Below are 25,137 nucleotides of genomic sequence, written 5' to 3'. Positions count from 1 at the left end.
TGAAAAAGACTTCTTATGCCAAGCCTGTCAAAAGGAAAACAGGAAAGGAGTTAAGAAACTGTAAATAAATCTAAACACGGTTTGCGTTTGATCTAATTTTCAAGTGTAGGATTAAAAAGGAGGAAGCGTGCCAAGAAAAGACGACAGGAGGAGACTAGCAACAAAGCAGCCTGCGCACAGAGCCCAGAAGCCACATCAGGGACCCTCAGGAGCCTGCCGCCCTACGGCTCCAGGGGACCCAGCACCTGCCGCCACCAAAGGCTGTTGCTGAAAGCCACCTCCCGTGATTCACCCAAGAAGAGAAAGGGTGTGACCCCCTCACATTCACTGGGATGGCCACTAGTCACAACACACACAAAAAGAGAAAACAAGTGTCGGTGAGGATGTGGAGAAATCAGAACCCTGGTGTGCTGCTGGTGGGAACGGAAAATGATGGACGTAAGCGCAAAAGGACCAGAGGCAGGGTCTTAAAGGGATGCTCATCTACTCGTGTTCATGGCAGCATTATGCACAATCACCAAAAGATGGAAGCATCCCCAAGCAGTCATTAATGGATGAAAAAAGACCAGATGAGACACACACACACACACACACACACACACACGCACGCACAGAGGAATATTATGCAGGAGCGCTGGGTGGCTCAGTCTGTTAAACGTCTGCCTTTGGCTCAGGTCGTGATCCCAGGGTCCTGGGATCGAGCCCTGGTGTCTAGCTCTGCACTCAGTAGGGAATCTGCTTCTCTCTCTGCCCTTTCCCCAGCTCGTGCTCTCTCTCAAATAAATAAGTGGAATCTTTAAAAAATAAATAAATAAAATGAGTATTATTTAGTCTCAAGAAAGGAAATTACGACACAGATGAATCTTGAAGGTATCCTGTTCGGCAAAATGAGCCAGTCACGACAGAAGGTGTATGACTCCACTTATCCGAGGTTCCAAGGAAAATCACAAGAATAGACGGTAGAATTGGGGGCTGTCATGGGCAGGGGGGTGCGGACCGGCAGGTACTGCCGAATGGGGACAGAGCTGCCATTGGGGAAGGTGAGAACTTTCTGGAGCTGGCTGGTGGCCATGGGTGCCCAGCAATGTGAATGTGTCCCATGGCACTGACTGAACACTTAAAAATGGTCAATTTTATGCGTACTTTGTCATTTCTTAAAATTGAAAAAAAAAAAAAAAGGAAGGATTCCATGTTCATGGCTATGCTTCTCTTAGAATCTATCCTCCGTGTCACATTTGTCCATTCCTGGTGACCTGATGTGCCTGGGTCAGGGACGAGGTGCCTATGGTGCAGCCACCTCTGTGAAGAGCCTGAGGAGGAACAGAGAGACGGGTACGCTCACGGGGACCAGGAGGTGCCTCGTCCCCCCACCCCGCACCCCAACCCTGGAGAACTTGCTCTTCTGGAGGATGAGGAGAGCGGAGTGCAGACGAGGAACACGGGCTGGAAGTGAGCAGGGGGAGAGGCCGCCCACTGAGGCAGACAGAGCTGCAGAACAGTCACACACGTCACCCCCCACCGCACGCTGAAGAAAAGGAGAGAACGTGGACCGTGTTAACATTTTAGTCTGCAAAGCACGGCGTGACCTTTAGAAAAGGCTGTAGCAATTTACCTTTCTCCAAAAATATTTCACACAATCAATATTCTGGACGCCCCTGCCTTGACCACTCCCCAACCCCTTGGAAAAACTTCCACGGAAAGATGCCAAAAAAATCAACTATCGTCGGAACTCAGCCCCACTGGATAACGCGGCTAAGTCAACAAGCGGCTTGCGGTTGAACAAGAACCCTGCTGCTCTCTACATTTCCGGTCAAGGGCAGCCGCCCACAACCGTCCTAGGACCTCGGCTGGGCAGCAACAGCCAAAGGCGTGATTAAGAGCCTCTGAGAAGCACTAATGGCCCTTGCCTTTTGTGAGTTTTATAGCCTCGGAACAGGACGCTAAAGGGAAACACCAAGATAAAACAAAAGTGAATCTAAATGGAACACAACAGGGAAGACCGTCTATTCTCTGCACGTCCTGGGCTCGCGTGTCTTGCAATGAAAAGCAAAGACGAATATATCATGGGATCAAGAAAGGAGGAGGCAGACTAGCCTGGACTTTAAAGAAGTAAAATATCACAGAGTTTTCTAGAAAAGAGTACCGAGGAACACATACTGAGGGAAGAGTGATCCTTGGGGCGCCTGGGTGACTCAGTGGGCTAAGCCTCTGCCTTCAGCTCAGGTCATGATCCCAGGGTCCTGGGATCGGGCTCTCTGCTCAGCAGGAAGGCTGCTTCCCCCCCACCCCCCGCCCTCCACCACCCTCTGCCTGCCTCTCTGCTCACTTGTGATCTTCTCTGTCAAATAAATAAATAAAATCTAAAAAAAAAAAGGGGGGGGATCCTGAGAATCATGTAAATGATGGAAAAGAGCCTTGAAGCTGAGTGGGCAGGAAGAGGAAAGGACCCTCCAAGCAAATAGAGAGCTGGAGAGGGCCTCACGAGGATTACTCCCAGGAGCCTTGGGGCTTCCCTTTCAGAACAACGGAATTGGTCTGGGGAGGTCTAACCTTCAGGGTAGGGTGGGGTACAGGACCTAAGTGACTGGCCGTGGGTAGACTCCTGTCCCCAGAGGTTCACTTCATGGAAGACAGCACATTGCATCGGTTTTCATGTATATCCTTAAAAGGCAGTAAGTTAAAATCATTAGCTAATTTGTTTTCTATCACAGTAAGAAAATTCGCTAAATATGTTCTCCCTTAGGCAGCAACTGTTTGAAAACTCTGAATAAGCCTCAGTGCCAGTTAACTAGAGACGAGATCAAGGAACTCACCAGTCATTCATATCCTTCCCTTACCACTCAGCACCCACCACCAACACCAGCGAGATTCTGAATGTTAGGCCATTTTAAACGGTTTCTATGTTGCTCATAGGACCCAAAGAAACAGGGAACAATAATGTCAGAATCAAAAATAGTGAAATGGGGAGCACAGAAATTCTAATTTCACAAACCCAGCCAAGTTCTTTTTTCCCCAGAACCTGACATTTTTGGGATCATGTAAAATCCCAGTAAGAGCCTATAATTCTCAAAGAAACGAATCCACATGTTACTAGCATTCTAAACACTAACATTTAGAAAGAGAAAATATTTTGACAATTCTATTCAATTTAGCTTTTCATTTTTTAGGCATAACAGCCATCCACACCGATCATGTGCAACAGCAGAGAGGAGGACAGCAAACAGCAGCCTGAGGCCACTAGTTACGTCATGGACATAAAAGACAAAAACTATGTTCATTTTTTTTTTAAAGATTTATTTTAGAAAGAGAGGGCAAGCTCATGCAGACTCCACACTGAGCACGGAGCCCAACACAGGGCTTGATCCCATGACCCTGAGATGGTGACCTAAGCCGAAATCAAGAATTGGAACCTTATTAACCAACTGTACCACGCAGGCGCCCTGATAAAAACTTTGTTTAAAAAAAATACCCCACTAGTTTTCAGAATTGAAAGATTTTTGAACATTAGGTCACAAAAGTAGCTTCTATTTTAGTTAAATAATCAACCTGTGTTTTAAAATACATTTTGCCGGGGCGCCTGGGTGGCTCAGTGGGTTAAGGCCTCTTGCCTTCGGCTCAGGACATGATCCCAGGGTTCTGGGATCGAGCCCCGCATCAGGCTCTCTGCTCAGCAGGGAGCCTGCTTCCCCGCACCCCCCCCGCCTGCCTCTCTGTCTACTTGTGATCTCTATCTGTCAAATAAATAAAATTTAAAAAAAATGAAATACATTTTGCCAAAATCGAAAACGATGGATTTTTAGATGTTGGTATATCTTGGGGCACCTGGCTGGCTCAGTCAGTCGAGTGAGCAACTCCTGAACTTGGGGTTGTGAGTTCGAGGCCCGTGTCAGGTATAAGCTACTTCAGAACAAAATCTTTAAATATATATGAACAAGTATATGTCAGCATATTGTGATTTTTCAGACGCAATTTAGTGCAAAATTCATTAAGTGGAAAAATGATTCTCTGATTTTATAGTTAGGCTTTTCTTATTGAGAAAGGAGATCTCTAATTAAAAAACGAAAAAAGCTGGGTAGCTATGGTTTGGGCAGACGGTAGCATTTCCGAGGGTATGCCCAGCATGAATTGGCAGCATCGGGAGTCTGAGCCAAGTTCTATTATTAAAGTCACTGATGATAAGGCCGATTCCTCAGAGGAGAGAGCCTGCCCCTAACTGAAGGCAAAAAGTTCCTCTCCAGATACACTAACTTGGAGAAGCCAGAGAACTCTGTAGGCCTTCGAGCTAAATTCACCTACCCTGAGTGAAAGTCCTTCCGACTCTCAAACCTCAGGGTGGTCGATACGCCAGGGAAAAAAAGAAAGGGTGGAAAATCACACACCCGGAGATGTAATGAGTCACGGGGAGTGCCCAGGAGTAAGGCTGCCAGGTGCCCGACCCGCGAACACCTCCCCAGGTCAGCACCATCTGACAGCAGAACTGCGTGCGACTACTGCAGAAAGGGTTCCTGAGGTAGGACGGAAAGCACCACATACTTCTAGAAAGATGAAACCCAGAGCTGGGCCAGGGGTGAGCGATAGGAGGGTCAGGGTTCGACTCGGCGTGGTTGGCGCTGCAGAGAACACCGCAGGCATCACTCAGGATTGGCACGAACGTGGGCAAGACTTTCTTTCCAAAGCGGGCCCTTCACACACCCACTCACCCCGCCCTCCCCGACTCCTGCCCCCCCCCCCCAGATTCCCTGCCAGAGAAGAAGCAAGGAACCAGCCTGCTGGTTAACCAAAGATTCAATAAACCAAATCCATGATCCTTGAAACATTCCGGTAACAACTTCATCAAAGATGGCCATGGGGAGTTTGAGACTTTCCTGCACAGAGCACAAGAATGCCGCCACACGGTCCCGCCTGCGGCTGAGTCTCCATCAGGCCTCGATGGCTCAAGATGCCTCTTTCAGAGACATTAGTCACAGCGGCACTAACATGTCACCACAAAAGATCGTGCTATTTTCCTTGTAGATGGCAGTTAGTACGGACTTCTAAAATCTAGAAAATGAGACCCACGCTTTTAAGGACAGTCTTTAAAAATCCTATATAGTAAAATTAACATTATTTAAGGAAAAAGGAGAGCAGTAATTTATGCCCATGTTTTAGAGGAAGAACAGAAACTTCAACAATAAGATGGGGTTAGAGGCGTCCCAGTGAGCGGACTGGAATCCCGGGGCTGGAGGAGGGCCGCAGGCAAACGTCCCATGCTCAGCGGAGGAGAGAGGAAGCGCCCCTAGTTTGGACGGGTTCTTCACCCGGCTCTTTGGTCCCCGTGTGAAGCATTCCTCCAAACATGATGTGGCTGGTAACCACTCTGACTCAGTTCTTTTAATATAAATCATTCTAGGGACTGGCCCAAAGTGCTGGGAAGAGTTCATAAGACACAGGTCTTTGATCTTTGTGGCTTTGCCATGTATGTTTTTAAAATTTCTGGAATGCACCCAGGGAGGCAAACTGCTTGACAGAAAACACTATAAATATCCGAATAAATAAATACATACAAACATCTGGAACCCTGATCTATAGTTTTCTTCTTTTGCTTTTTTCAAGGACGGGGTCGGGGGAGGGTAGAGGACAACCACCCCTGAACAGCATTTTTATTTTTATGGACAAATGTCCTATTCTTTCCTCGTGATAAACCCCCTCTGACACAAAGACGATGTGTAGAAAGACGCCATCTGTAAGTCCAGAGGAAAAGGGAGCTGCTGGTGTCCCGTAGTTACCTCCCCACAAAGACACCACATAAAGGCCATTCTAGAACCAAGACGTTACTGCAACTCACTTGTTAAATAACCTGTGGTCGAGGAGTACCTGTGATGTGGGAGTCATTATTTTTATGACAAAAATAACTCTGGACGATAGGTTAACCTGTTCTGGAGTAAACTCAGCGTGCACAAGGACCGACCCTCAGTCATCACACAAGTGTTTCCTGCTCACACGTAGAGCGGAAAAAGTTAGTTTCTGCCTCTTTATGTGGCACGATGAACAGTAATTAACAGTGAGAAGACACGTTATACTCAACACAATCAAATTAAAACCCCCAAGAAATCAAACCGGCCACAGACCCTGTGCTTCAAGTGTGAACCAGGACTCAGAGAGTAACAAAAATGGCGGCATGTTAAAATACCTTCGAGAAAGATCCTGGGAGTATCCTGTCCTACGCCGTCATGAGATCCCCTGATGAGACAGAGCTTTGGCAAGCACAGAAAGGCGTGCGAGCAGGCATCTGACCAGGAGAAACACTGCCCATAGCTCTAGAAAGGGGGTTAAAAAACTCCACACATGCTGCTCGATTCCACGCTGGCCTGGGGCTGCTGGGCCCCGCCGTCACTCCTGCCCGCGCTCACTGCACACCAGCCAGGTGGGCCCGGGTCACCCCCAGCGCCCCCGCCGCGGGTTCCCACGTCTGGATGACTCCGACTCACTCTCTAGCCGGTTCCTCCAGAGACGCCGCACCATCGGCCCCTCCTCAAAGCTGCTCAGGCCTCCTCGGACACCCGCACGGTCCCCGGGCCCCCCCCCCCCACCATGATGCCGCCCACAGCCATGCTAACATGGCGACTAACGCAGTGTCTGGCAGAAGACACACAGGGTTTGGGGACGCTGTGCTCAACCTATGATGGAGGGCTCAGTAAGTGTTTCTCCACAGACGGACGGAAGGATAAGCGCGTGTGTCCAGAAAGCCGCCTCTTCAGCATTTGCCTTGTTGGGAAACGAGAGAGACCGTCGTCGCTGTGAGAACGGAGGCCCACGCTGAGACAAGCAGGCACTGACTGTCCAACGCAACGAAGAAAGGGGCCACCAAAGGCCAGCTGTCCATAAACGGTGGGGGTTGGGGGGGAATAACCACTGGTCAAATTCAAAACAAGAAGCGTGGCTCAAGCTTGTTTCTGTGGTAGCTGCCGCCCAGGAACTTGGCCCCGGCACAAAAGCATGAGGGCAACCTGTGTGTGGGGGTTGGGGGTGGTCAGGAATCCTTCCAGGTCCCGGAGCCCCCCCACCAGGCCTGGCGGGGGGCAGTGAGCTCCATGAAACAACACACCCATTCAGAGAGCTCTAGTGGGCCTCCACCTTGATGCAGGCCCCATCTACAGAAACTGTCTATACTCAACAGATAAAAGAAGAATTCATCCGGTTCTGTATTCTAAATCCCATCTTTGCAGCTTCTAGATATTTACCTGGCCAGCGTCGTCCTGAATTGCATTTCCCCCTCACTTTATACCCACACAAGTCCCCATCGTGGTAGCTGCTTGAGAGGAAAAGGTTTCTGCGCTGAGTAGCTGAGAGGTTAATCACATCGATACCAACCCACGCTTCCCTAAGTGTCATGGCGCCCCTTGGTAAGAGGCAGGCAGCAAGCCAGAGGGAAAAGTTTTCACGGACTTCGGGCTGACCTCCTGGCCTCTAGCACCCATTCTGATCTGTTCTGTGACCCACCACCGGATTCGGATTCTGAGTGTTTCCTCAACTGCCCCCCCACCCCCACTTCTCCTGGCTCCACTCGAAAAGCCCCACTTACTCAGCCCTGCCTCAGGCTCTCCCTCCCAAGTGTCTCCTTAGCAGGACGTTAACTGCTAGAACTCGAACACACCATCACTAGACCAGCACGCTGCCCCCAGCCCGCCTCATGGACACACCCACTCCTTTCCACATTTCCCCAGCTGTGGGGAGGGATGGTCTCTGTTCTCCAGGCTCCCTTGGAGGACAGACCCGTCCACGGATCTACCACAGCCTCTCAGTGAGAAGCACCACAGACCATCTAATGGTCAGCTACAGACTGCCCATGGAATTTGCCTGGTGTATAAAACCCGATACGGAATTAAATGTCTCTCCTGCACAGGTAAGCAAAATGAACAGCAAACCATCTCGGTAATCCAGGCTACCAAAGGCTGCACCTGGATATTGGCCCTGAAGGGCCAATATGCATTTCTCTGTGTGGACAGTTAAAAAAGATGCATATCAAATAATGGCCTTTCACATTCGTTAAACATCCAGGAACTAAGGAGAGAGTAGAAATTTCTACGTAAGGGGGAAAAGGCTGGACAGAGGGTTTCAAATCTCTAAGGAAATCATTTAACTTTGAAGAAAAAATCAGAAATTCTCTACAGGCAGGATCTGGTGTCTGCCCATTGTTCCTGGTAAAACCCAGCTAACACAATTGCAGAATATTCTCGGCCTGCCATTTACGGATTTCCATGGCTAATTTCTGCATGCTATTTCTTCTCCCTTTTCCCTCCAGATGCACACTCTGCCCACCATTCCCATCACTCTCGGGTTACGTGTGCTATTGTAACCTACACGAACAAATATTCATCTCCTAAGAGCTATACTGCACAAGTTTTTCATGCATATTAGGGGAAAATCAGGCTTCCGCAGGACATCAAAGTCCTTTCAGACCATGACCTTAACCGTGTTCCTTACCAGCATTCGAAACTTGCCTGCATTAAATAACACCTGTATAGGTTTGTAATGAAGAAAACTCACTGCCGGATCCCAGCCTCTCCGACAGCCACCCACTCCACGGGCCACAGACAAAAAGGCAGGTGGCTCATCGCTGAAAGGTTTCCTTCGAGCTGAACAGATACACTAGTCACAAATCTGAAATTGCTAGTATTTTCATCAGAAAGGAGGAAGAGAGCTTTAATTCACCAAGACGCTATGACGTGGAGGCAGCAGGCGGCTCGAGGGTGAACGGGTCGAGCCATCGAACGCATGAGATGTCATCGAGACGGGAATGGAGGAGAGAGCCCAGTGGAGCGATTTTCTTTCCTTGGGTCAAGGAATCCCTTACCCTCGAACTTTCTAGGTCAGTTTGCTTTTCACCTACGTCTCTCACTTTGTCTCTCGAGCATTTTGTCTGGATCCGTTCTTTATCGGCCAGTCGCTTTTGCCTGGCATGTGTCCTCAAAACTCCACAACAGAAACAAAAAGTTTCAAAAGTCGAAGAATGCCAGGCGCCTCCAGAAATGCAAAATGAAGACAGAACACAGGATACCATGACTATAAAGCCCCATACTACCCTCTCTCCTGATTAAAGTGCCTATGGAATTTGGGGGGGAGGCGCTCTAACGACATTTTTGATAACCAAACCTTAATATGTTTGAGCCAGTATTTGAAAAGAACCTTACAGGCAGGGGCAGGAGTAAAGAGACTATAATCTTGTGTTACTTGAACCCAAGCAAGGTGAAGCTGGTCCAATCAGCCCAGGAAGCCAGCCTCGCCCACAACAGCAAATGGCAGGCTTTTATGCAAGAAACCTATTCCCGCATTTCTGAGTTTTTTAAAAGATTATCAAAACATAAAGGACACTGGAAACAGGTTCTCCCAGGAGCAGAGGAAATAGTGATGCATCGACATTATACACCCAAATTGACGACAACGATAAAAATCCAAAAGATGGATAAAATTAGGATTAGATCCTGTCCTTACACTATTTGTGATAAAGCGAATGAGCACCCTAAAAGTACCTCACTATAAAACACTGAACGTGTAATGTGGTAAGATTTCCTAGACACCATTTTCCTGCAAATTTCCAAATATCACAACTTTTGTGGAGAACAACTAAGAAAGCAAAACTCTACGTTACTGAGAAAGATTTAAGACAGAGGCAGCAAGATACGATGAAGAATTTTTTTTGTCTTTCCCATTAACATGATTTGTGAATGGAGGAGCATAAGTATCTAAAAGGCGATCTGCATACCAAAGCCTGAATGAATCAATAAAATGTATCTGTAAGTAGGATTCACAGGGGCTGATACATCCGGGGCTCCAGGCTGTTAACCTAAGTTCTAAGCCCACGACAAATGTGGTACTGCACCACAAAGCTTAGCAGGACGTTTTGTCTGAAAATATCCAACAGGAGAATTTACCCATTCTTCTATTACACCCCACACCCCCATGCTTCTTTATATCTATAGGACAGCTGGATGGGATCCTACATTATCGAAGACATTTTGCTTTGGTTCTCCCTGTAGTAAACGTTCCAGAACTCCATTCTATCCCCTCCATGAACCAAGACCTCCAACCATATTATTCCCCCATTCAAAGTCAAGATGAGCCCTACTAAACACTGAACTGCATTTCCAACAAAGCCTACGTAAAGGTACTTCTGTCTTCGTGCAAATGATTGCACACATTTTGGAATGGTTAGCAGTACTTCTAATATGATGGGATTTAAGAACTACTACTCTTTCTCTCTGAGTCCTTTTTAAGTTATTTTAAAAAGCTCATACCAAGTGCTGTGTTGTTTTCACTCCCCTTTGAGGACCCAAATGGCAAGGAAGGGCCTACTACAATCCCATGATCCCAAGTTGTGTCTTATAAAACCAAATACTATAAATGTCAGAGCTAACATTTTCCTAAAACATGATCAGCTATAAAATTATAAAAACCTGAAGGTTGTGACAGAAATGAAGCAGACCGTCGTAGAAATATCTGCACTCCCATTTCATTACAGCCTTATTCTCAACAAAGTATACAAACAACCTAAGTGTTCCTCAATGGATGAATGTATGATGATGTCACACACACACACACACACACACACAAACACAAACACTACCCACCCTACTACTACTCAGAACAAAAGGAAATCCTGCATTTGCAACCACATGCACTGACCTTGAGGACATCCTGCTAAGTGAGATAAGCCAGACAGAGAAAGACAAACACTGTGTGACATCTCTTAGATGGGAATCTGAAAACACTGAACTCATACAAGCAGGGAGTAAAATGGTAGGTGGGTGTGGGGGGATGGGGAGGGCATGATCTAAGTGTACACACTTGGAAGTCCTAGAGACCTAATACACAGGACGGTGATTATACTTGTAAGTCCTAGAGACCTAATACACAGGATGGTGATTACAGACAACAAAAGGGTATTATAAACAGTAAACCTGCTCAGAGACTAGACCTTAATTGTTCATGACACAAGAATAATCATGTGACATAATAGCGGGGTTGGCTAACACCACAACAACAATCATACTGCAATTTAAATATATCGACTAGATACGCTGTATGCCTTAAACTCAGGCAGTGTTGTATGCCAGACAGGTCACGAAAACAAACAAACAAACAAACAAAACCATCATATAAAGTCATGACAAGGTACTAGTGAAAGTCTCTAAAAAATGCAGGGCCATGAGAAGGGGTTAAAGTGATCATCTGGTTTTCAGAAACAGTAACTTTCCAAACATCCACCCCCTCTTACCCCAACTTGGGACTAATTCACTTTCAAATGCTAAATCCCCCTGAAAATGGATAAAAGCAAGAAAGAGCATATAAAAGCTTAATCAACAGAAAGAGGAAGGTAAAAACGGCAAATTTTGAAGTATTTCTTACTCTCGTATTTATAACTCAAATTAGAATTTATACATACACACACACACACACACACACACCCCGACTGCAAATACAATGATTGCATACAACTCAAAACATGTGTATTACATGCTGGACCATCCAGGACATGCAAATTTTCTGAAATTTTAAAAATATTTCTGATCAGCTTGATGTCCACATCCATTTCACAGGAACTAATACGCAAGACAATTTCACCTTGACCTGGAGAGCTACCACTATTGTGTAAAATATTATAATGCATAGGGAATGGATGACATGGCTTCCGAAAATGCCCACGGAGAATTCAGAACACAGTCTCTGGTTCTCATGCAAAATTCCCAGCACACTGGTGTATGGAGATGTTTAATAAATATTTAGTTATAATCTGTATGCAGATTATAATCTGTGGGCTGATTAATGATTCGGAGCAATCACCTGCTTAATTTTCAATTACAGGCATCGGAACTCTCCAGTTCCCACATAATAACCAATGAGGACAATAACAACAGGAGTGAACAAGGAGGCGAGGATGATTATGCATCTGCTACGTACAAGTTCTAGAGGCTGAAGAGAGTGCGGACTTCTCGTTGCCTTGTTGCTTCTGAAGATGAAACGAGACAATGGAAGGGACGGGATTTTGAGAGGCTGAAATTGTCAAATAAATTTATGATGTTGCTATAAAATGCCAACACATAGGGAAGTGTTCCAGAGGTAGCCTACTTTGGGCTGATCCTCAATTTGATAAGCCACGGGGTAATAAACGCCAACACACGACACCTCTTCCGTGGAAAGGAGGCTCATAAAAAACCTCTGAGTCTTGACAACCCTGTTGTGGTTTTCCATGCCATCAAACTGTTTCTAAGTGACTTCTGCAAGACCACAGAACCACTGACTTTCAGAGTCGAGAGCCCTCTCAGACATTATGAGGCTGAATAAAGATGAAGACTCAGAACTAGTTAGGCGCTCTCTGCCTAACCACTAACAGAACCACCTACAGACAGGTGTTCAACCGGTTAACTCTTCTATCTTCGCTTGGGTCTCTGCACCCAAAACCATGTATCTCTTCACATGCCTCAACGCTATTAAAGTCAGCCAGTAAATTTCGGCATTTAAATGGTCAGTTTATTAATGCTAACTGGACAGTATATATAGAAGAGTATATATATGTATTTGTATATATATAGACAGTATATATATGTATTTGTTCTGCGGGCTTATGATTCCTTTACATGTTTTAAAAATATAATCTGCAGTTCGTAAGAACGACCCCGGAATCTCATTTTCTTCTCCAGCTGCTTTAACCATATTTTGTGCAAGAAGAAGTTTTGAAGTATCAGAATGTCCATCTGATAGAAATGCAGAAGGGTTGCCTGGAATTAACTGGAGTGAACAAACCACAAAATGTCTCTAAAAAACATCCCATGAATAAAATTTGAAGGCTTGACAATCTAAAACTGCCTTAGGTCAACTTTAACTTTCACTTGTGAAATCTGTCATTTTTCATGCTTTTTGAAAAAGGTGAATACATATAAGTTCTACATTTTGACCCGTGAGAGCATTTTCAAAAACAGTAAGTTCCTGCTATCCCCAAGAAGTATGCGCACTTCCCCGGAAAGATTCCCATGTTCCATTTAAATAGAACTTATTTTATAAATTTCAAAGTGTCTTTCCTTAATTATACAATAGACTTCTGTAATAAACTTCAGCCATATCATTTTTAAACAAAAAGTAAACCAGATGTTTGGTACTTATATGCAAAATTGAGCTCTCATTGTGAAACCAAATTAAATTAAAATGAACTCTGGAATGAAGCTAAGCCCCCAGTGAAAAACAACAAACACAAAACCAAAAAAAAAAAAACAAAAAACAACCAAAATTAAAAAGAAAACTATGTTGTTTTGTGGCTTGTTAGTTTTGGTCATTTACCTGCTTTTCCTTGCATCTGAGAAAACACACACCCCATTCCCCATCCCCACTGTTTTGTCAAAATTAGCAGATGCATTTGGATTTTGTTTAAAAAAAAAAGGCAAAAAAAAAAAAAAAAAAGCCACCTCTAAAATGTCAACATGTCAAACAGTCAAAAGTTAATCGATGTCAACTATATGGTAGGCATTGTTTCCAATGCTTTACATATATTAAATCTCTTAATTCTCACATTAAAAAGTTTGGGTCTACCACCCTCTTACCATCCCCACTGTATAGACAGAGTTGAAGCAGAAAGAGGTGAAGTCAGGCAGCCAAGGTTTGTTGGTGGCAGAGCTAAGATTCACATTCAGGGAGGTTGCCTCCAAAGTCTTTACCATGGTGCCCAAATTATACTCTGGCTCAAAACCACTATTGGGAAAGACAAGAGAACCGTTCAAATGGGTGTCGTTAAAAATGAAAGGTCACTCTATTTGCTGATTGATTTTCAAATGTTAAGTTTCACATCTCTTTAATAGAATCTAACAATATGAACCTTATTCTGGTGTGACGCTCTAACTAAAAAGCAGTCTGTCTCTCTCTCTCTCTCTCTCTCTCTCTCTCACACACACACACACACACACACACACACACACACACACGCCACCCCAACCTTCACCAATGCTACTTAAGACAACTGTGCTTCGGTCAAAATGACCTTGATGTAGGGACACAAGAATTCAGGGAAGAGAAAAGATGGGCTATTTAAAAAAAAACAAAACCCATGTTTATTCAAATGTAGAGGATACTCATTCTGCCACCTAAAATGTCACACCCTGATCTGATCTAGGGAAGATTTAGTTACCGTTGATAAGAGCAAGAACAAAGACAAGACAGCATACCTTGTGTGAAAGAAGACGCGAGTGGTCAGAACATTTGGCATCAAGGATTAAAGCTTCTTCATTCAATTTTTGAATTTCCTAACGTATGATGAATCTCTTCACCTGGGCTTAAGACTTGACAATTCGTTAATAAACAGCAGCTTATCTGATGGTACAATACATCACCGTCTGGATGACACAGGTGTTGCCTTTTAAAGTTACTCTGGCTATTTTTGTCAACAACTATTTATTTAATCTTGAAGTCAAGGAAGAAGAACAATTTTCTAGTAACACTGATTACTCATCATCTTGAAATGTGTGTTTATTTTCCTCTCCTATACGGGACTCTGTCAAGACCGACGTTTAGAAGTTAGCACCTTAACAAATACTTCTGTCCACAGCAGAGCTTACAGGTGGAAGGAACTCTTTCAACCACATCTGACTCCTGTTCGTTTTTACGCTAAGAGGGAGACTAGAGAGAAGATTAATATCAGGATGAGATATAAATTTAAGCTACTTCTGCCATTTTATTCTCCAAAAAGCTAAAATAATGAATTTATAGTTCCCCCAAAGGAAATAAATTTAATGAGCCCCGGCCATTCTGACACTAACAGAAGAGGAAAAGTTCTAAAAGAAATGACTATATATAAGCATGCAACCACTTCCTTCTTCATCTACTTTTAAATATTTAACGGTAACAAAAAAAGTTAATCCATGATTCTTACATCGCAAAGCACCGCTGTGATCTAGACATATGGAATTATATGAGAATATATATGTAAGGACAAATCCACAAACACTGCAAGATCTGTTCGTATACTTCATGCATAATAAAACGTAGGTGTTCACAACATTGTACACCTGAAACGAACGTTAACATTGTGTGCAAACTACACCAGAATTAAATTTTTTTTTAAGAATTTTAATGTTTTTCTTACCACTCTCAAAATTTCTATACTTTCTGACTACACACCTCAAACTGAGTTAAGAATACTTCCAGAAACCTCCACTTAAAATTCAGAGACAAACCAAAATCATTAACCAGTTATTGATTTCAACATCCTAAAAATCAGGGACTTAAGCTGAAAATCAACCAGAGCAGACGCGCTGGTTTCTACTGATGTATTAACAGCGCCTGGCTCTAGAGTATTCTTTCTACCAACAGCAGACCTGGAGGCAGGATGCTCCCACCACGAGAGCACGACTGTATTTGGAATAACGTCTGGATAAAGATTTTTAAACACATAACAAGTCTAAAATAGACTTTCCAGGTGTTCAAGAGGTTGAAACATTTCCCCATGTGATACAATCTATTAAAATGCAAATGCAAAAAACAAATGAAAGGAAAATATTTCCAGAACAGAGAACTTGATTTTCTGATAGCTTTCCACTTAACCACAGTGTTTTAATAAACTTCCATTCAAAGTGTTCTTTGAAGCCTGTTGCCTTTTTTTTTTTTTTCTAGATGTTAAAGCGTTTCCACCTAAAGGAGGGGGAAATTTCTGAAAGGTTGATCCTGGTTACTAAGAATGAAAAGAAGAGTCGGCAGATCATGGATGATTTCATGACAATATTGTCAGGGAGAAAGCTGCCATTGCTTATGCTCTATCCTCCGGCAAAGCAACTGTAACACACTTTTGGGGCGCCTGGGTGTCTCAGTCTGTTAACTGTCTGCTTTCAGCTCAGGTCATGATCCCAGGTTCCTAGGATTGAGTTCTGCATCAGGCTCCCTGCTCAGCAGGGAGTCTGCTTCTCCCTCTCCCTCTGCTTCTGCCCCTGCTTGTTCTCTCTCTCTCTCTCTGTAAAATAAAGATTTAAAGAAAAAAAAAAAACGCATCAGTAAGCCGGTTCTAAAAGCCCAGGAGAAGTGTGTATCGATACTTATTCAAGGCTAACTTGCTTTTTTCTCATGCACTTCCCAGAGATGAGCTCTAAGTACCCAGATGGTTCCGGATGGGTCAGGAGAGCATTGGAGTAGCATCAAAAGTCTGGTTAAAAGCCAGGCGGGGTTTGCTGTAAGCTTAAGAAGTTATTATCTTAAGTCAATCACTTACTTTTGTTTCCTAAATTCCTCTCTCTCTCTCTCTCCAACTGGTGTGATTTTCATTTTGAAACAATTGGTCTTGAAGTTCCAGGAAAAGTTTTTGGAAATTTTATGAACTCAAGGCCAACGACTTAGGTAATTGATTATGAAAAAGAAATATACCACAGGGCCAGGTGTGTAAGTGCGTCTTGTGCATTCATGTGAATCAAGATTATCTGGCCTACAAGTGTATTCAGTCTTGGAATCGGTATCTTCCCTACATGGAATCATCAAACACTGACACTGGATAGCTTTTTTGGTTGGGGGAGGGCGGCGGGGAGTTGGTTGTTTTAGAAATAATCCATTGTCTGCAAATATTTAAGTTTGCAAATGCCTTTAAAAAATCGGGACTTTTTGTTCTGATGCTTGGGACCACAACTTACAGGCAGGAGAGGACCAGGAAATGCTTGAGGAGTGAAAAACACCTCCCTCTTTTTACCTGTGAAACCTGAGGCAGAAAAGTGACGGGCGCAGCCACCCCAAAGCTACGTTTCAACAGAATGGGGTCTTCACCACATTAAAACCTGCATCTAACTCCCTACTCCTAGTTCAAAATGTCTACTGAGGTTTTAAGATGCATGAAGTAAAACTATCAGGTACCAAATATTGAAGTGCCAACATCTGTCTTCAGTGCACAACTAAACCCCCAGGATATGCATTAGGGGTTTGGCCACTTCATTTCCTGGACTGGTAGATAACAGGAGAAGCTGGAACCTTTGTACGGTGTCCTTCCATGAACCACACAACGAACCATGTATATGTTTTCTCTTCGTGCCATCACATACCAGAAACACGGTCCACCATAAATAATTTATTACAAATTCTACTTTGGAAAATAAATAGGGAAGTGTTCAATTTAATGTAAACTCCGAGTGTAAAGACAAAAAGGCTCTAATTCTATTTCAACACTCCAGTTGCATTGTTCTCAAAGGGCGTGGCACAGGGAGATGCAAATTCACTCCTGAAACCATCCCTTCTATCCCTCCTTCTTCTATCCAGCCAACAAACACTAATCGGCTACAAAGTGTCCAATCCTGGGTTCAGAGGCTTTTGCAATAACATAATAGATGGGCTCTATGAGGACTGGGGCCCCAAGGCTAAGAGAAGAGACAGGCAGTCAACACATAATTACCTAAATTATAATTCAACCATAATTGGGATAAGTACTATAAAGATGTGATTTAAAACAACCAAATTTTAAAACTTTATGTGAAATATAATGTCACAGGTTCCTTGCTGTAAACATCTGGGTTTTTTTTCTTTTTTTCCATTTTCTTCACGTCAAAATAAATGATAATGTTTACAGGAAAGGGATGGGGCGCCTGGGTGGTTCAGTGGGTTAAAGCCTCTGCCTTCGGCTCCCGTCATGATCCCAGGGTCCTGGGATCAAGCCCCATATCGGGCTCTCTGCTCAGTGGGGAGCCTGCTTCCCCCCCCCCCGCCACCCCACCTGCCTCTCTGCCTACTTGTGATCTCTGTCAAATAAATAAATAAAGTCTCTAAAAAATAAATAAATAAAAATTTAAAAATAAAGGAAAGGGGCCAGGGAGGAAATGATGAAGATTTCCATTATAAAATGAAAATCAAAGTTCAGGAGAGCTACGAAGTCAAATTGTGGACAGGGACAACTGACCGTAGACCAAAATCATATAGAATTTCAATCCCACAAATTTCCATCCACTCCCACCTCATTTCAGAGCACGGTGCTTTTATATATATTTATCAATATTTATTTGGGTTGCAACCGGCCCAGAAATACTACTCCAGATTCTCTTGAAATAGTTGCACAAAAGTGATAAACTATGTCATAAAGATACTTTGATGCATTTTCTGTCACAAAGAACTACAAAGTTGAAGTAATCATCAGCCTATGATTTGAACTACTGTAAGTCACATACCCCAGAAGGTAATGCCAAAGTACTAAGCACACTAACACGAGAAACTGGGATACACTAGTGAAGTCCTGAGTACCAAAATCTGCCTAGCTCCAAGCTGGCTGAACTCCGAGGCAACACAAATACGAAATTAATGAAAACCGAGGAGTTTGGGAGTATTACGATCATAGCTACAAATACTAGAGTGAAGAACTTCTATATTGTGATACATATGTCACTTAATGGGGACTCTCCTGGGAAATGAACACAAGTAAAATGACATACTTAACAAATTCCTGAGATATTACGGGATTTCCACTTTGAACAAGGCACAGGCTTCCCAAATCTTATCTTTTTGCCATTTTATTGGACAACCACAAACAGTGCTTTCTCTGTTGCTAAGCTGTCAGTATTTCCATGTACGATGATTGTGGAGGAAAAAAAAAAAAAACTGGACTAAAGAGTAATCAGAACATTCTAATACATTAAAAATGTATATCAAAATGGTACAATATTTACCAGCTCTGGACAAGAGCTACAATAATCACCTTTACAGAGATTACTGACAAAATAACAATAGTAATCAAATATATGTAACTATGTAACTATTTAAACCCCTAACAAAGGCTTTTATGATACTATTAGCAGTAAACAAGCAACCCCCATAAAATATGACTTAATATCACCCTGATAAAGAGTTTAAGTACATATAACCATTGTTATGTGAAAAAACATTATTTTTAATATGTGACAAGCCGACAGGATTTAATTACCACACCTACTTCAAAACTATTAGCTGTTTCATTCAAACCTGAAAAAACAATATTTATACGGCTATTGAGAATCATTATGATTGATGCAATCTTTTGTGTCATTCCCTTCAGAGTCACTTGCATTTGTTATTATTAACAAGGAAAAAAAGAAAAGGGAAATGTGTGTTTCTGTTTTGCAACAAAGCTTTTCAGATGATGACTAACTTCTTCCTTTGAACACGAAAAGCCTCTTTAACTAATGTACATATAAATATGTTCTTTACAATGTGCACCAAGTAAGGAAGGGGAGGGGAGCAAGCCTGTAGGACTTAAGCCAGAATTAAAAGCAACCTAGGCAAGATGAGTACAAGAAAGCTGTCAGGATAGATGTTATTCTTACTCTCAATTTCTTCCAGCTCATCTGCTCTCAAGGAAGAAAAACCGTAGTTTCTTTTAACCATATCCACAACAGATCTCACTTGAAAGGAAACACAGCCAGTGATCTGGCATGAATGGGCACATTACCAATTTTCCGGCATCACTACTGAATATTTATGTCGGTGACGAATGATGACACCGGTGAAATATTTTAACATGAAGCCTTGCCTTGTAAATCGTCTCAATGCTGTGTCAAAACAACACCTACCATAAATCAGAGGTTTTAGGACCAGTATTTCTTGTTCTAACATGCTACCTGCTCAGCAGAATCACTTGTGTGAACAGGCATAGATTAATGTGTGCTAAGCAGAGCCATCTTCCCTCCTAACTTATAGAGCTATAATTTAACAGGCCTATTATCGTCAAGGTAATTTTGACAGTGCTGAAATAGTATACTTGTTAAAAATATGCATTTCGCACTAACTCCAGTGGCCATTTGAACGGAATAAACAGAGGGGTATCCCTACAATTATCTTGCTTCTCCGCTGATGACTCTCTTTTGAGCAAGGCGGCACAATGTTGACAACTGATTTTATAAAGACTCTGGCAAGACAGTTCTTCTGATAGGACAAGCACCTCACCACGCTGCTCTCGGGTCACTTTCCACTTCTCCTTGAGTTATTTATTAGCAGCTTGTAGTGAATGCTAAAGTGTCCCTTCCCAGGTTCAAGAAACAGAACAATTGTTCAAACCTCCACCACCCACCACCCCCCAACTCTCAACTCCTTCCCATGCATACCCCCAAATTCGGGATAGCTCAGATTTGTGAAGGCATCTCCAGAGCCTCATTTCCGACTCAAATTAGAAATCTTAATCCTTTGGGTAATTCTAGACTTTGGATTAGGAGGAGATACAAATAGGTCTCTCACAATTCACGTTCCATACGTTTCCTGGGCATAAGCACCTTCCACCAGGAGAATTAAAGTGAGAGAAGAAGAAATTATTCTATTTTTTTTTTCCTTTTATACTACTTTAGCCCTAACTTAATCTGTAAGGGGAGGGGATATATGTGTGTGCTCTTCTTAGGCTGGACACCTAAACAAGAGAACTCACACGCCACTGTAGAAAAATCGGTCCTGTGACATGAACGCACTGGCCACAGCCCAGTGTTAACTTTGCACTTCCCCGAGAGAATAAACAAACACCAACACTACTGACATCAGCAGCTCCCTTTCTTAAAGCCAAATTAACAAACAGGATGCAAACAAATATTTATCTGGAATCCATTACAGTGGATGCACTCAGCCAAGTATTGTCGCCGTTTCCAGGCATGAAGAAACAGGACAACTCTCCATCTCGTCTCCAAAATGAAGGGTGAAATTCTAGAGACTGGATAAGAATAGGACATCTCTACGGACTCTGCTGGCATGGAAGGAAATTGAAGAAACTGGTCCTAGTTCTCCCTAAACTCATGTCATGCGAGCCACCATAGTCTTACCCTTAGGAATTACAATATATCCAGTCAAAATGTCAGCGGCTGCCTATTCAGTTACGAGGCGAGAAGGTGGCAGTTAAGAAATCCAAGCGACCTTATTGGAAACGCCGGATATTCTGGGACAACACTGTAATTCATCCATCAAGAGTTCAATGTCTCAAACATAAGGACCCACAACAATGGCTTTAAAATTCTGTATCAACAGTACAAAATACAGACTCAAGCTATAAAAAAGCGGAATTTCTAAGCTTTAAATTTAAAAAGATAAAATCAAATGAGATAAAATAAAATATAAAATAAAACAGGCTTTTGCAATAAGGTGCTCAGATTATATCCCTGAAATACCGTAGATCATGCTGCCCTCTTGTGCCAGACATAAAAAATAAAACAAACTCAGCCCGTCCAAGGAAAACATGGTTGACACTGCATACAGGAATTCTCTCTCAATTTCTGAACGATCCTCCTTTTGACCTGGGATTTGTGTTACCTGTGTCGTAGATCTGACAGAACGCAGATGGTGAAAGACAAAGGTTGATTAGGGAAGAGATAGGTGCAGCCCACAGCACAGGGACACAGATCACATCCACAAAGCCACACCTCCACTCCAGGTGCAAGCAGAAAGTGCTGGAAATGCTGGGACAGCTGAGAACGTGCGGCTCTTTCGCATACACACACGATAGCATTACCAAAATCCACAGAGGAGGGAACAGTAAAAAACAGAGGAAGGAAGGGAAAAAGAAGAAAACTGGCTTCTGCCCTTCTGAGAAGACACACTCGGTGACTCAGATTTTACCCTAACCAAGATCGACTGGTTTATGAAAAATCAGTGGATAATAAGATAGTGCATTATAGAAGTAAATAAGGTATATAAACTTCATGCGACCACATATAGGTTCAAAATGGAGAGAAACTGGTCGTGGAGGTTGGAGAGATGGAACCTTGTCAAAAATTAGAGCTCTGAAGTGGTAAGTTTGAAGGATCTCCCACTGATGAACAAGATGGGAGAGGCAATGAGAAGGGAGACAGCACATCTCGGGTGGGAGCACCCGTGAACAAAGGTGAAAAGAAATTTCCACAATCCAGATCAGGGTCACTGAGAATATTCCAGAACAGGTGGAACTGAAAGTGACCCTGGAAGGGAATTCTAGCAGGACACCTGCAAATCCAGGCGAGGCTATGGTGCCAGCAGCCCCAGTCACCACCCCTAGTCTCGCTAGCTGGAAACTACCCCCGGGAGAAAGTCCTTCCTATACCTTTTCTTTTCCAAACTCCAGGACACTGTCAAGACCATGAGCTCATGGGAGATGGACTGACTTCTTCCTGAATAAAAAAGTACTGAGAAGAGAATGAGGTGCTTCCCGATCTCTCCATATGCTGCTCAGAGGACACTGTGTAACTCAGAGGGATTGGGGGGGGGGGGCACAACATCACACGAGCACTTGTACCCATTTCACGTGGATACTTAAAGGAACTTGACAATTGAGCCCGGCTGCCCCTCAACTCTAGAGGGGAAGTGATTTTTAATATTACATAACCATTAAAGCACATACCATCAATGATGTCTACTACGAACCATAATTCAAGCCTTTGGCTTGTTCTCCTCCTTAGCTTAAAAACTACAAAAATTTTAACCCAATGGTAAAGTCTACCACTTAAGATATTTTTAACTAAAAAAAATTTTTTTTTACTCTACCACCAAAAAAAATAAATAATCCAGGGCCCCTTAACGCTCCGGGCCAACGAGGCCTATGTTTAGAGTCTTTCCTTGGGCTTCTGTTTTCTCGAAGGAATGAGGCCCGGCTAACAGATATGGGATGGGGGAGGCAAGGTTAAAAGCAGCGTGCCGCTCTAAGATGAGCGACCCTGAGGATTGAGACTCGGTCCCAAACCCTCGAATAATATATAAAACAGCATGTGGGGAAGCCTGCAGGTCTTGAACGGGAAGAGCCCGGTTAACCATGGCTACAAGCATTCAGAGGCTGTGATAACAGAGATGCAGCCCCACTTAACGCTCCAAACTTTATGACTGTTGCTCTCAAAGTAACTGGCAAAGTGGAGTGGCTTCCTGGCATCAGATTCGTAAGTCCCCGTCTGACGGCAGCTGCAACAAGACCGCACACTCGTGGGGGTCTCTGCGGGTCATCGTGTCTGTGCTCTGCGTAGGGCCCGGGCTAAACAAACATGCGGAATGAACCGCACAGAATGCTTTCCCGGAACAGTCTTATTTAACCCTCATGACAGCCTCATGAAGCACGAAGGGCAGCTTGGAAATTGCAAGCCACCACGTCGTCACCGTGGCTAAGACCCTGGAGGTGCTGACCCTCCGAGCCGCGTGAATGTGCTGGTCTGCTTTATCCCCACAATATCTTTTTTTTTTTTTAAGATTTTATTTATTTGTAAGATAGAGAGAGTGGGCACACACAAGCAGGGGGAGCAGCAGGCAGAGGGAGAAGCCAGGCTCCCCACCGAGCAGGGAGCCCGACACGGGGCTCGATCCCAGGACCCCAGGATCAAGACCTGAGCCGAAGGCAGGTGCTTAACAGACTGAGCCACCCAGGCGTCCCTTAGTCCCACGGTATCTTGCTAAGGCAGTGTAGGTACACAGCATCCCCATTTCATAGGTAAGAACGCCGAGGCACAGAGAAATTAAGTAACTAGCACGTGAGGATTAACAGAACCACAACCAGCTCTTACAATTAGTAGCTGGCACCAAGTCTGAACCCAAGCAGCTGGATCCACAGTCCACACTGCTCACTGCAACATCCTGCTTTGAGATTCGCCTGCTCGGCAGCATCGACACGCTTCGGCCGGGTCACACGGCTACTGAACAGCCAGCCCACCACCCTGCCTGGGAGGTCCCCTGCAGAAACAAAGCCACGCTGGGCCTGAACAGAGGGAACACATGTGGAGGGACTGACTCTTCACAGGAAGGCAGGTCAGGGGGCTGCCTTCGGAAGCAAGACGAGTCAAGGGCCTCGGGCTGGAGGCGTCAACCACTAAGGCACTTCCGGGTGCACTCATGTCAAGGACGTTACTGCTGCCGATCTATGTGCAAAGTGAACACTCATTTGTTTTCCACAAACACTGGAATAGAAGCTTCTAGGCCCCCCCATAGTCAGATTTTGTCTGGTGGGAGGCAAATCGTTAGTGGAGCTTTTTGTAGAAAAGGAATCGACACACAGAGCCATTTCTTCCAAGCCTCTCCTCCGTTTCCAGATGCTGAAATGTGGCCAGACACTAACTGTGTCAACAAGGCAGACTGACTGAGAAGTTGGGTGTCTGACTTACCTATTGGGTTTCTATCAAAGAACAACACCGGAGCTCTCAGAATGGACTCGAACATTTTGTTGTGCAGAGTTTGCGAAGAATGAACGAGGACGTAGAATACCAACAGAGATCTCGCTATGCCGAAAAGGACAGTAGCCACCGTTAAACCTGAAAGAAAGCAACATCGCTCAGAGAACATCTCCTTTCTTCAGCGATGCCAAAGCACGTCTGACAGTTTAGAAAGATATTATGTATTTTATTCCATAAAACACCTTGGATTCTGTAAGAGTTCAATGCATTTGTAAGATACGTTTATAAAGAACAAAATTTCTTTTTCTCTCATTAAAGAGAAACTATATGTAAGAAAAAAAAATCAGGTGTAAACCACAATTTCATGCTAGGCTTTCCTAATTCAATTATAAGTTCTATTAAAAACTCAGAAGAAAGAGAGAGAATTATAAAAACTAGTCGATCTGCCCTTCTCCGCATTTCGAGATTTACTATTTACACGTCTCATAATCTAAAACCGCGGTATGTTCGGACGCCGGCATGTGAATTAAGAGGGAACAGGGCAAAGGATGTCCCAACTCTTTGTAGCAAATACCCAGGTGGCTTCTAAAGAATATGAAAATACCATATTAAGTGACAAGCAGAAAATCTCTCAACTGAACTGCAAGAAAATACAAATTCTGGGTTCGCATGAAATCATCTCAGTGAGCAATAATCTCTCCCCCCAAGTGTTTTATACAAAAACACGAAGCATCTTTAAATGAACAAAATCATTTAAATTATGGATTTTATCATGGACACACATGAGTACCTATCTCCTGAACTCCCAACGCTAAACAGACCGGGGGTAACTTCTGAGAAAAAATACCCTATCAAGTGCATTTTTCCCCTTCAGCAGACACCTCACTGTTGTTTACATGCTCAGAGCTGCTCCAATGCCTCAACTCTGTCCACAGGCGTTTTCCTGGGCACACACTCCCCCCCACCGCCCATCCCACTTGAATGTGCAGTAAACCGTTCCTTCCTCCCTCCGGGCCCCTCGTGCCCCACCAACGTGGAAGGTAAACGGCTCATGTGTTCAGGGTTTCTTAGCGAGTGCTCAACGAAATAA

At 43.8% G+C, this 25,137-nt stretch overlaps 1 protein-coding gene across 2 annotated transcripts in view; it reads right to left on the bottom strand.

The window, feature by feature from the left end:
* ABCC4 (ATP binding cassette subfamily C member 4 (PEL blood group)) overlaps positions 1-25,137 on the bottom strand; it is a 250,147-nt gene that overhangs the window by 105,547 nt on the left and 119,463 nt on the right. For both annotated transcript variants that reach the window (XM_080798652.1, XM_080798653.1), the window contains exon 19: positions 24,039-24,185. In XM_080798652.1, coding sequence (XP_080654778.1) covers positions 24,039-24,185 — 147 coding nt within the window. The remainder of the gene's footprint in view (positions 1-24,038; positions 24,186-25,137) is intronic.

This window comes from Martes martes (assembly GCF_963455335.1).
Source record: "Martes martes genome assembly, chromosome: 3".
NCBI classification, from domain to species: Eukaryota; Metazoa; Chordata; class Mammalia; order Carnivora; family Mustelidae; genus Martes; species Martes martes.
Note: the sequence above shows the minus strand (reverse complement) of the source record. Positions and strands in the feature narration are given on the sequence as shown.